General features: G+C 35.2%; 1 protein-coding gene across 1 annotated transcript in view; it reads right to left on the bottom strand.

The window, feature by feature from the left end:
* CADM2 (cell adhesion molecule 2) overlaps positions 1 to 14,443 on the bottom strand; it is a 354,125-nt gene that overhangs the window by 64,861 nt on the left and 274,821 nt on the right. Inside the window, exon 6 of the mRNA XM_070943704.1 lies at positions 1 to 124. This exon is cut by the window's left edge and continues 47 nt beyond it. Within this exon, the coding sequence (XP_070799805.1) occupies positions 1 to 124 (124 nt within the window). The remainder of the gene's footprint in view (positions 125 to 14,443) is intronic.

The following is a 14,443-nucleotide window of genomic DNA, read 5'->3' as shown; positions in this document are numbered from 1 at the left end:
GATTCATGATCTACTCTGCAACTTATAACTGCACCATCATCAGAACGATCTGCTCTGTAATTCATTGTGCTGCTAACGGTAAATGTTTTCCGATTTGCATCCTCTTCTTTTAAATATTTAACATCTGTAAAAATAAAGTTTGCTATCATTTAGCATCAAGGGCTGGCAATAAAAGGCAGGCGAAGGCTACAGAACACGAAATCATTTTAAAATAGCAAATAAAAAATGTACCTTTCATCATGTTTGCTTATCTTATCAAGGCAAACAAGTTCTATTTCCAGGCATTCCTTTGTCCTACAGAACTACCCATGTTGTCATTCCCAAATGTACACAGACACAGATGGGAAATGCAATTTCAATAAGAACCAAAAGACAGAACTGTCAGAATGGGATTCTTCTCATTATCTTTAATATAATTAGATTGCAATCCAAATATTTTTCCCTTAAGTCTATTTTCTTTCCTCACACCTTTTTTTCCTCCCTTTATCTATTAGTATTTCAATCATTGTCAAATTTCCTTTGTTTATCTTCTCTTTTTCTTTTCAGTATGCACAAACAATATTAAGTAACAAAACAATGGAGATCTTAAAACTAAGTAATCAGCTTCAGACTAAAACCTTTATTGTACAAAAAAATACTTTGATGTAACTTGCACCAGTTTTTTCATGTTATTTTCAATTCTGGATGAAAAAGCCAAATAATCTTACACTTATTAACAATGACATTTGAAACTATTATTAAGATCATTTAACATTTCTTTCTTTTTTTGTATACTTATTGATAAACATTACAGAGTTAACAATTTTTAATCAGCACTGTACAAATACCACTGCAGTCCTCCATTATGACCACAATTGAGCCCAAAATTTCTATTGCTGAATGAGCCAGTTGTTAAATGAGTTTTTTACAACCTTTCTCTCCATAGTTGTTAGGTTGTTAGGTGAATCACTGCAGTTGTTAATGACACTATGCAGTTGTTAGGCTGTTAGCTGACTCATTGCAGAAGTTAGTAACACAGTGTGGGAAGAAATATTCATCTGGTTCAGTTTCAAGCTGGGAGAAAGACACTGGAAAAATGGAGGCTGATTGGAAAGTTGGTTTAATGATGAAGCAGAACCACATGGGTTCTGGGTAGCTGACAAAATGGAATGTGGGTTTCTATACCTTCTTTGAGCTTTGTATTTGAGCTTCCTGTTCCTGTACAAGAATTGTATTCTATTGGCTGTTGCCAGATTCCCATGGGGCCAAGTAGGGGTCATAGGTGGGTCTATAGGCAAAGTACAAATCCTAGATAATTGTCTGAGGTAAGTTTGGTTGAAGTTTGGACTACTCTGAGATGATGCAATGAAGGCCTTGTGTTCTGAAAGCATGTTGAGCAATTCCTATTGTGTCTTAATGACTTTCATCCTGTTTTGGCTCGTGGGTGAGGGAATTTGCTTATGAATAGAGCTATCTAGATACTTCTCTTCTTTCAATAAGCTCTTTATCTTTTAAGTGCCGACATCTGTTGTGGGCTATTAATGAAAGTGGGGATTGCTTTCTGCCTCTAAAAAAACATGTTTCTCCATTTCTCCATTTGGGAAATATAATAATCTGTCTTTTTTAATATTCCTCAAATATTTCATTCTTCTAGGAGGGTGGGTGTTGATTTTCTACAACAGTTATTAAATTGTTAAGTGAATCTGGCTTCCTTTTGACTTTGCTTGTCAGAAAGTTACAAAAGGTGATCACATGACCCCAAAACATTGCAACCATCATAAATATGAGTCTGTTGCCAAGTGTCTGACTTTTGATCACATGACCATAGGGATGCTGCAATGGTTATGAAAAAAATGTAAGAAGTAGGTTTATCAGAAATCTACTTATTTTTAAAAATGTTTATGCAAAAAGCTATTTATTTTTCATTTGTAATTACCTTTGTAAATACCTATTGTAAGTAGCATTGCCTCATTTCTTTTCATGGTAAGCAAAATACATTAAGCGATTAAAAGGAAAATAAATTGGAATAAATAAAAGGAAAAGAAAGACCATAAAAGAAAAAGAAATTTAACTACATCAGCACTATTCACTATATTTTCTATACAATTTTGTTCTTGTAATTTACTCTATCTATCTATTCATAGATGTTCATAGATTACCTTTTGTTCTGTAAGGTATTTATTAGTTTGTGGAAAAGGAATCTCATCCAACCCACAATTTTTTCTGTCTTTTCTTTTCTCTTAACCACATAGTAATAGAATGCATGAAGGCTAAATATTTTATATTTAATTTACCCAAGATAGAGGTGATTCTAATGAATAATTTATGGAAAATCAGTTTGTTTGGAATAGGACAATTCCTGCATAACATACCTGTATTTTATTGTATATATGGTACAGAGTTCAATATTTTTTTTTCGGTATTCAAGAGTTAATATAGCTTTAGAGAGTAGAGATGAAAATTTTCTGAAATTGTGTAGTAATGTGCTTTTCTCTCTAACACTAGACCTCTGAAGTCCTAGAAGCACTTAATTTGAGATAATGCACTTAGTTAAATGTTAATCCTCCTTGGAATGCATGGCAATTAAAAACAAATGGGTATGTTTTATAAAACTAGCTTGATTCTATGCTATTTTGAATCTTTTCATTGACAAGATTAATGTGAGAGTCATTCATTCCATGGTTCATCAGCTGTTATCTAAGTCAGTTCCCACCAGCTGAAGTGACATGACCCTTTTGTACTATGTGATTATAATAAAAACAACTTCTACAGTTATGTGCTGCTCTTTTGAATCTATCTGAGATAGGCGGTGTTCTGTATTTCTGTATTATGTATTTCTTTGCTGCCATAAAAGTGTAATCTGAATTTTTGAAACTTGGATTTTCTATCCATAGCAATTGTTATTCCATAATGTTAATCATTGTTAGCTTTTCTCAGCTGTGCATAAACATCTTTGGAAGAAAAACATGCAGTTTTAGAGAAATGATAAAATATGCAGTCAAAGTATGGAACAACTTTTATGTACATAAATTATGGATGTCATGATGCATTTATTGTCTAAAAAAAGCTTCCTTGCAGCATTTTGGATAATAGAAGAGTGAAACTTCAGGAAAAAAAAGTATTGGATTTGAATGTCCTCAAAACTTTATTCAAAATAAGCAAAGGAAGAAAGTTGTTTCAGTTTTATAAATTTCATTAATTCTCATTTGAGGAATCTGATTATAATCTTTTGAGAATTGAATACATAATTTGAATACATAAATAACAATTTATGAAAAATCAGTGCGAAAAAATAATACCCAGTTTGATATGATCAATTGTTAGGCATGGCTATAGGTTATGATCTGTAAAATCCAGATGATAAATAGCAGCAAAGGCTCTTGAACCAGAGATGTGGTATGATTGTGTAGTATAGGACAAAGCCAAACTATTTAAAGGACATGTTCATAAATGTTAGAAAATTGAAATTATAAAACCAGTACAGAGATATCCTTTCCTACTGAAACTCATCTTGTGATAGGAAAGGAGACTAATAACTGTTGTGACACCCATACCCAAGTCAGTACCATGTCAGTAAATATATCATGATTATGAAACAAGATCTTAGAAAAATATAGACCTGCTATTGTACGGAGTCTAGATATTTCTTCCAGATATTTCAAAGAGTTTGAATACTTGGCTAATTTACGAAAGTACACACAATTCACAGCTTCTCTGAAATAAATAGGCACACTTATTCTATCAGAGGCACTAATGCTGCTTGCAAAAATCCATGAATTGATTTAGTAAAAAAAAAAAAAAAAGAAATCATACAAATTCATGGAGTCCATTAATATTGAAGTGAAAATTCTCGAGGGGAAAAAAATAATATAAAAAAGATGCAAGGAAAAAAAATCACTAAAGATTTTCAAAAGTCCAGATTACTTATTGCTTCTTTGAGATTGAAGCCTTTTACTAATTTACCTATACTGAATAAGTCTGATTTAGAGTATTCAGAATGCATTTAAGAGAAGAAGACTCTTCTCTGTTAATTATCCATAACCATTGTAAAGTGTACTATTCAGATTACATAAAGTCATAAAAGGCAGAAAAGGAGTGAGAAACGATAAGACAATGAAATTAAAATTATGAAATGAAGTAAAGGCATCATAGCTATAATTATATCACCACTTTATCTCTTTATATTATTTTATCCTTGTAAACCAGTTTTCCTTCACCATTTTTCTATACAGCTTCATTTTTTTTTTTTTTGTATTTCAAGAACTCATCAAATCTTTCCCTTTTCTATCAACATTGTAACTTGAAGTTTGAAGTTTATTAAATTTCTATACTGCCCTTCTCCCGAAGGACTCAGGGCGGTGTACAGCCATATTAAAACACATAGATTTATAAAATTTAAAACCAAATTAAAATCAATATATAAAATTGGCCAGCAAATTAAAACACACATACACCACTAATAAAATTTGTATGAGGCCAGTCCGGCTTGCTGGAACAAGAGGCTCTTAAGGGTGCGGCGAAAAGTACGCAGGTCGGGGCTAAGACGGAGCTCTAGGGCAGCTCATTCCAGAGGGCTGGTGCCCCCACAGAGAAGGCTCTCCCCCTGGGTGTCGCCAGTCGGCATTGTTTGGCCGACGGCACCCTGAGGAGCCCCTCTCTGTGGGAGCGTATTGGCCGGTGGGAAGTTGTTGATGGCAGAAGGCGGTCTTGTATATAACCCGGTCTTAAGCCATGGAGCGCTTTAAAGGTGGTGACCAACACCTTGAATCGCACCCGGAAGACCACTGGGAGCCAGTGCAGCTCACGCACTCGCGTTCTTTATATATTAGTTTTTAAATTCACTCTTTCTGAATTTTCTCTATAAAACAAAATTATGTGCATGTGTTTACTTCCTTATATTTTGTACTCAGTTTATATATATTTAGCACCCAAACATTCTTTTTTTTATTTAGTGTATAGAATATATTAATAAAAAAAATTATATATATAAAAGCACCCAAACATTCTTGACTCTATCTGTTCTTTTACATCATAGACACTATGATTTATAATACTATACATTATAGTATTTTAATTCTAGATTCAAGTATTTTTTTTTCTATATATTTTGTTTAACTTTTATTTTCAACTACTTCTAGGGTTATTCCTTTCTGAGCTGTTCGTGTTCTTCCGCTCTTCTTCACTAAGATTACTTGAAGTCACTTGTGTGGCTTCATTTGACTGTTAAGGGGTGGAAAGTTGGTGTTTCTTCCAGGGATCTACTGTAGTTCATCTGTGGTGGTGGTGATGATGATGTCTTAATTGCTGCTACTTTTTTTTCTTCTGCTTGGCTTTTTGACACTCAGCTCTTTGTCACTGGCTCTCTCATAACTGGTACATCTCTTAATGACTTTTGTAGATCAGTATGCCAGTTATGCCATCATTAGGCTGCTGCAGATTGTGTGAGTGAATATATACTTAGATCTAGTAAGGCCTTTTTACTGGTCCATTTGGGATTTCAACACCTCCTTTCCAATCCACAAACAACTTGGCATCTCAGTTCAGCTTCTTGACACCAATATATATTTACAGCACTTTGTTGATTCTGTTCATGTGACCCACTTATTCACACCAACTCTTCTCCTCTGCAGTCGTCCAGAGGACTTGGGACTTCTTGCTCCTCTCATTATATCTAATTTCTTGATCCTTCTCTCTTATAATTTCTTCGCAACTCATATTTTTATTTCTTCTTGGGCCTTCCTTTATTTTTTTCTCTCCTTCAGGATTCCACACTTCTTCTTTTCTTCACCACCCACACAGTTTCTTTAACTGGACTCCTGTTTAAAAGGTCAACACAATACATAAGGGATAGGTAGGGCCTTAAAAAGAAATCAGAGAGGGAGGAGCAGAGGTGTTCTTTTGGTTTTGTCTCCTTCCTTTCACAACTAACAGTTGCACATCTTAAAATTTATTTTATTACTATATTGTTAGTAGATGCTTTATCAAGGAACACAATTTCATCTACTTAATGTAGTTTTTCCCACTATTTATATATGATTTATATTTTAAGTATCAAACATAACTACTTTGAGCTGAGATACAGGAATTTTCAAATACATGCTGCTTTTATCGTATAGTCTATAGTTCAGTTTCTTAGCCACCAACAGATTATTTGTACATATTGCATTTACATTTATGTCCCAAATGACTTTAATGCTACCAGTCATTTATTGTTCATTTATTCTTAACTATATAAAGAAATAAAAGTAATTCACACATTTTTCCTTAGTCTGTTAATGTCGAGTTCACTAATACTTATTGTTTATTCTTGTGACTTCTTTAGTTTCATTACATACTGTTCCTATTGAATTGAGCACCTAGTGTTCTATTATATATGCATACAAAATATGAAGTACAAAATATAATTTCTCTAAATAAACAGATTTATTCAAGCAAAATTCTGGCCTGGACATGCCAACACAGAGTTTCATTATAGTTTTTCCAGAATTTGCTCATTGTTGCCTCTTATACTCTTAATCAGAATTCTGATAATTATAAAAAAATGAGCTTGACTGGCGTCAAAAAAGAGTTGGACCAATGAATGAAACTCAAGAAGATCAAATGTTATTAGTCTGGATGGCAGCATGATTGTCTTTGAAGAGCATCTGCTGAGAGACTAGTAGGCTTCCTAGTCCAGTTGGTTGATCCCTGTGAAAACAGACTGCTGAACTCAGTGGTGAGCTGCAAATTTTTAACAACTGGTTCTCTGCCCTGATGACTGGCAGGGTGGGCGTGGCTGGGTGCACATGGCCAACTCAATGTCACTTACGTGGAGGAGGGCTTCGCCTCGCCTGATCTCTCATGATCGTGGGGCTGCTGCAATGGTCATGTGAAAAACGGTCAAAAGTCACTTTTTTCAGTGCCCTTGTAACTTTGAATGGTCACTAAATGAACTGTTGTAAGTCAAGGATTACCTGTACAAAAATACAAAAAACTTCTTCGCTTGCAAAAAGCTGCCCTAAATATCAGTCATTAGATTAGAAATGGGTGAATACACACTGACGATCAATAAGTCATAGCCGTCATGGAAACCTAAACTATTCTATCTGAATACCTTCCTTTTTCTCAGCAATACCTGCAACCCAGAGTTACAAATTAGGCAGGTTGCCAGAGCACATTGAGGAATTAAAATAGTTAACATATAAGCAGCCAAGTTACTTTTGCTCATAAAGTGAAACTCTTTAGCAGAGAGGTCATTTAAGCTCTCCAGAAAGTGAGTAGGCATATTTGGGGTACAAAATGCCGAGCTAAAGAGACAAATTAACAAATTAACATCTTCAGTGAGGGCTAATTCCATTCTGCCTTTATTCAAACCTTGCTGCAGAGAACTTTTGCCTATGATTATAGCTATCTATCTCTTTATCTCTTAAGTGCTGATATCTTCTGTGGGTTATTAAGGAAGGTGGGAGATGCTTTCTCCCTCTAAGAAAACATGTTTCTCCATTTCTCATTCAGGGAAATATATTCTTCCTTTTTAATATTTCTCAAAATATTTCATTTTTCTAGGAGAAGGGTGGCTACTAACTTTCTGCAATTGGTGCCATGTTACTAAGCCATATTATCATGAGAGAAAACTAAAACAAATTGGAAGGAGGAACCACTTATTATCAGTGAGCAATCATGTGCCTTGGCTACTCCAAAGCAATGCAAGAGACTCCTGTCCCAAAGGTGCTTTTTCAAGAGGCAACTGGACTTTCTGGAAACCAAGAAAGTCCAGTTGCCTCTTGAAAAAAACACTTTTGGGACAAACATGACCTGGATGACTGAAGAATCCCATAGATAAGAGACTCCTGTGCTCAGTGAACTGACAAAGTACCCAGGAGAACCAATCATTAGATCCATTTGCACTACTTAAAGATACCAGCTGGTTTCATTCACCTCACAAGATATCCTGAGGTAATCATCCAGATTTAAGGAAAGACCACATGCCCCCAGTAAGGCAGTAAAAAAATTAACCAGAATGCCAAGCTTGCATCCTGCCTCTCAGGATTTTTTTCTATGGTTATGCCAACCCTTCTGTAAATAGCTCTTCTTTAACAATCTTTAAGAAAGTCAAGCCCCAGGAATAAAAGTACCACAAAAAACTCTGAGTGGGGGAACAGAAAGTCTGGCCGTAAGGCTTACAATGTAACAAGCTTAACCAGAGGCAGTTTCTTAGGACAATTAAAATAAGGATTAGGCTAGAAATACAGGATACCAGAATGTTTCTTTCCTGCCTCTCTTGAAGGATTAGCCCTGTAAAGTTGGAAAAGATTTCTTCCAACAACCAGTTCTCCAAACTACTCAGAAAATTAACATCCGGTTCAGGAGAACCGGTGAGAATAGGTAGCAGGACACCTCTGGCTGAAGTCATGAACCAGAAATTTGATACAACAGGACACTGCTTATTTTCTTATGTTCCTGCTATTTTTGTCAAATATTAATCCTGATCACCATTCTCCTATACCTTCCACTCTTTGGAGTTTGGAATAACTATAAATATGCCAAAGAGATGGTGAGATTGCAGCAGTGTGATGATGTTGCTATTTTTGTCAAATATTAATCCTGATCACCATTCTCCTATACCTTCCACTCTTTGGAGTTTGGAATAACTATAAATATGCCAAAGAGATGGTGAGATTGCAGCAGTGTGATGATGTTTTCAACAGATACATCAGTCCAAAAAGTAAATCAGTTCTATATAATAGTGTGATGATGTTTTCAACATACACACCAGTCCACAAGCAAATCAGTTCTATAACATTTCTCCAGTCGTATCATCTACCTCTCATCCTTACAATTTTTCAATGTTCTTATAGTATCTTCTTTTTCATCATTATTTTTCTCTTAGACAATAACATTGTCTAAACAGTTTACAATTTGATATAAAATATTCTTTCCAACAAATTATTTCACCACATTTAGTTTCTAATTCTAGTCTTTTAATGTTATTTTCTGCTTTTGACTATAGTCTTTCCAACTATCTTTTTCTCATCCTCAATTTTAGCAGCAATTATTCTCTTACTTGCTTTTCCCCTTCTGTCCACAGTCTCCTTCACTTCAACTTTCCTGTCAGATGTAAATGCCTTATTCTCTAATGTGTAAATAATGTATATATGGAACATCAGGGGTTAACTTATTCCTTGGACTTTAATGTATTCATAATTTACCACTCCCATTCCTGGCTCCACCCCTTGTATATAAAAGGAGCCATCCTCCCCATTTTCCTTGCTTCTATCTTGAATATTCAGCGAATATAGAATGCCTATTATGATTAAAGAGAAATATATTTAAATCTTTAACTTCTATTATCTTTATTGAGTCTGATCCTGAAAATATTGCAACAAGCTGGTAGCAGAGGATGGTTAATTGACTCAATAAGTAATTAAAAATGTCCAAGAAAGATAGGCCCAACACCAGGGCCTACAGCAAAGAAATAGAAACTGATCAAGAGATGATCAACGAATCCACTAATGCGATTTCGAGAGAATCCGAAGAATACACCACTGAAGAAGAAGAACTGATGAGTGAAAATAACGACCAGGAAGAAATCGAGATAGAAAATAACGAACTCAGGTCAGAGATATTAAAAATACTAAAAAGCCAAAAGAATGATGAAAGCCTCATCGCGGACCTCCAGGAGATGCTGAGGAACAGCGGAGCAGCGAGAGAGAAAAACATCATTAAAGAAAAACCCAAAGATCAAAAAACTGTGAGTGAAATGACTACTGAGAAAATAGTTGTAAAAAAGAAAAGATGTGACCCCGCGCGAAATTTTGAATGGCAGCCATCTTGGTTTCAACGAACTTCAAAAGAGAGTGAAGCAGAGCCAATCAAAACGCTCAGTTCAAAATTTCTGGCGCGAAAAACGCTATCAGACGAAGAAAGTGAAAAAGAACTCTCAAACTCTTCAGATGAACCAAAATCAGAAAGTGAAGACGATTTAACAAAGTCTCAAGTAAAGTCAGCAATGAAAACACTTTTTGCTGCTTTTGGGCCAAGATTGAAAATTTCTAAGACATCAACGAAGAAGCAAGAAATCAAACCGACAACTCAAGACCTGCACGCTCCCATCCTGACTTCGAAAACGACGACACCCGAGCCCAGAGAGCCATGCCGATTCCGTCCTACACCGCAGACAGAATCGAGTGCCAGCACACACAAGAGAAAGAGAAGAACCGCCGCCATCACCAAAGCCCCAAAAACCGAGCCAGAGACCGACTCATCTGAAGAGGAGCGGATCGAGAGAACTGAAATGGAGAGAACCTTCCACAACGGCGCCAAAGAAGAAATGAGCAACGCGCATGTGCAAAACTACGTAGACGGCCCCGAAAGACTTGAACTGGCCAGAGAACCGCGCAGACTCGTTACAAGCATCCCAATGCCGTTCTGTAATTTCCTGCACTTGAGAGACCACGGACTGCCTCAGGTTGTAAGTAATGGACAAAATAATGTGGGGAACTTACCCAGTGACTTCCCAAAACTTAGAGTTGATGGCATTAATTTACAAGAGTGGTACCAACAGCTTCAGGTTATTTTTATGAAAGAAAATTTACTATTCTTTATAACTAGTCCTCCAAGAAGACCTTGGACTTTAAAAATAGACTGTTTACATCATAGAGCATTTTTCATAATAATTTCTAGCGTGTCTCCTGCAATGTATCATAGCATCAAACCAAACCTAACTGTATCAGAAATAATTCAATGCATGTTTAATCTATTTCACAGCGATAGCGTAGCCACAACCACAAGAATGTCTAAGGATTTCTTTTCTTCTAGAGTGAAACCAGGGGTTTCTATAAGTGAACATTTGATAAATCTAAACAAAATAAGAGCTGAGCTGCAATTGAGGGGGGAAGTGATTTCAGATCAAACTATGAAAAGTGTTATTATCAATTCACTTGATTCATCATGGGATAGCTTTATGTCACACTTAGATACCATTAATTTGGGATATTTATCAATAGAAAGTCTATCTAACAAATTGATAGCAGAAGACAATTCAAGAAAAAATCGTTCCAGTAACCAAACAGAACACAAATCTTTTAGGAAAGTAGTCTTTCAAGATAAATATAATGAGGCCTTTAGATGCCACAATTGTGGATCCAGGGAACACAGTAGAAGAGACTGTCCCAAAGTCCCAAGGGAGAGACATAGGCCAGAATATAGCAGCAAATACAATTACAGACAATCTTCCACAGATAGACACAAATATAGAAGTCCACCAAACTACAGAGAAAGTAGAGGGGGTAGAGAAAATTCAAAAGAGAGAAAATCTGGGTCACTAAATGGGCTAAATAAACAAGACAGCACCAAAACACAACAAGATGAGAACAATAATTGGCTTATTGATTCTGGTGCAACAAATCACACCACTAACAACAAAAGTATATTATCTTCATTTACAGAAGATAAGTTTGTGATAAAGGTAGCTAATCAAGAAAAGGTTCAAGTATTAGGCAGAGGAAATGTGACCTTGCCTGGTTTAGGGAAAATAGAGGGGGTATTATTAATCCCAGAAATACCTCACAACATACTAAGTGCTATAAAACTAAGCAGAGAATCTGACATCAATATAGTTTTCTCAAAGGGGAAAGCAACTATAGAAAAGAACAAAACAAATGTAGGCACTGTGATGATAAAAGGGGGTCTACCCTATCTGATAATCAAAGAAAGATGGTTACATAACATTGATTCAAATATGGAAGATTGTATTGAAGCAGATGATGAAAATGTCAGTAACAGTGACAATGATGAATGTAAAATAACTCATGATAACAAAAATACACACAATGAGAAGAAACCAAAAATAGGTAAACCAATTCATGATGAGTGTGCTCACATCTTACATAGGAAGTTAGGACATGCAAGCTTTCCTGTAGTACAAAAAATGACTGAACACGCAGAAGGTGTAAAAATAAAAAATTGTGAAAATTATTTAGAATGCTCAGTATGTAAATCCACCAAACTAAAAACCAGTCCCAGACCAAAAAAATCTAACAGATCAACTAACAATATTTTTGATTTGGTACATATGGACTTAGTTGGTCCATTAACTCCATCAATTACCTATAGAAAACGTTACTTCCTAACAATAGTGGATGATTACAGTCGCTATGGTTTTGTTTACACATTAAAGCACAAGGATGAAACCTTTCAGAAATTTAAGGAATTCTACAAACGCATAGAAACACAACATAATATCAGAATAAAACAAATTATGACAGATAGGGGATGTGAATTCATGTCTAAAGAATTCTCCCAATGGTTAAAGGATAGAGGGATGCTACATTTCACGTCCAATCCATTTTCTGCATTTCAAAATGGGATTGCAGAGAGAAAGAACTCCACACTACAAACCATGATTAGATGCACATTAGAGGATGCTGGTTTAGGCAAACAATTTTGGTCAGAAGCCTTACATTATTCAAATTACACTCAAAATAGAACATGGTCCAGTATTGTGAATAAGACACCATATGAGGTGATGTACAATAGAAAACCTAAATTAGCACACATGCACATATTTGGAGTTACTGCAGACGTGCACATACCTAAACAATTGAGGAGAAAGGGAGAAAACGTATCCAGGAGATTAAGATTCATGGGATACGAAACTGGAACCAAAGGGTACAGATTCATCGATAATAATAACAAATTTATAGTATCCAGAACAGCTGTATTTCATGAACAGGCCAATTGGTCTAAGTTGCACCTTAATGAAATTTTTCCTAATAAAAGCAAAGATAATATATCTTGCGAGGAAGGAACAACAGAAAATCAAAATATTAACAAAAGTAAGAACAAAACCAAAACTTGGACAAATAGTCAGCATAAAATAAAGACAGACACATTAACAAAAAAGGAAGCCAGATATTTGCATGATAACCATAGCAAACCTGAAAGAAATATTAGAAATAATAGAAACCAAATACCAAATAAATACAAAGATTATATTATGCATATGGATGGAGAACAAATAACACCTAATACATATGAGGAAGTATTGAAACTTCCCCGTGAAGAAAGAGAAAAATGGGAACTAGCTATGGAAAAAGAAATGGAAAGTTTACAAGGATTAAATGTATTCACACCTGCGATCGCACCTAAGGATAAAACAATTATAGGTACCAGGTGGATTTATAAAATTAAGAATTTAGAAGGAGGTAATACCTTATACAAGGCCAGACTAGTTGCACAAGGTTATGCACAAAAATATCCAGAAGACTATACTGACACATATTCACCCACAGTGAGAACAGAGAGTGTCAAAACAGCTCTTGTAGTAGCATCTGCACTCAATCTAGACGTGTTTCAATATGACATACAGACTGCATACTTACATGCGAAATTAGATAAGGAAATATATGTAAGAGCACCACACAGTCAATACACTAATAAGAACGAAATTTGGTTATTAAATAAGAGTCTGTACGGATTGAAGCAATCTGGCAAAAGATGGTACGATTGTTTGGTAAAAGTACTAAAGACCATGGATTTCAACGCCACCACTGCTGATAACTGTTTCTTTGTAAAAAAGAGTAATGATCATATTGAATTTGTATTAATTTATGTGGATGATATTTTATATATTGGAAAGCATAAAGAGAGCAGGGAAATCTTTGTAAATAAGTTAAACGAACACTTCTCATTGAAATCACTAGGTAGAGTGAATAAATACCTTGGTGTACAAATTAACAAAACAAAAAGGGGATTCAAACTTACTCAGAAAGATAAAATCATTGAACTCCTAAACAAATGTAACTTAAATAATGCCAAAACATGTGACACACCTATGCAAACTGATTTTCTTAGAAACAATGATGAATCTTCCCCTGAGTTTAAAGACAACACATTTTACAGATCAGTTATAGGTTCACTCCTGTATATATCTAATTGGACTAGGCCAGATATTGCATTACCTCTCAATTTATTGTCAAGATATGTTAGCAAACCAACCTTGTATCATTGGGAAGCTGTCAAAAGAATTTTAAGATATCTGAAAAGTACATTAGATTTTTGTTTAATATTGGAACCCAATAATGACAAAGAACCAAAAATTACTTGTTATGCTGATGCAGATTGGGCTGGTGATACATCAGGCAGAAAGAGTACCTCTGGTTATGTTTTTCTATTGAACGATTGTCCAGTTTACTGGTATACTGGTAAACAAGAACTGGTAGCCACTTCTACCACAGAAGCGGAATATGTTTGCTTGTCTAAAGCTGCAAATAACCTTGTATGGTTCAATGATTTGATCACAGATGTTTGGAAGAAACCTACTTTACCATTTATTATGCATGAAGACAATAAAGCGGCCATTGAAATATCTAGATCCGATGCAATTGGACAAAGGTCCAGGCATATTGATATAAAATTTAAGCACGTGAGACAACTATCTCAAGACGGATTCATCAAAGCAATACATTGTGATACTTCTGAACAA

Source organism: Pituophis catenifer, unplaced genomic scaffold (genome assembly GCF_029215685.1).
Source record: "Pituophis catenifer annectens isolate HBS135680 unplaced genomic scaffold, rPitCat1.0.hap2 SCAF_4, whole genome shotgun sequence".
Classification (NCBI taxonomy): Eukaryota; Metazoa; Chordata; class Lepidosauria; order Squamata; family Colubridae; genus Pituophis; species Pituophis catenifer.
Note: the sequence above shows the minus strand (reverse complement) of the source record. Positions and strands in the feature narration are given on the sequence as shown.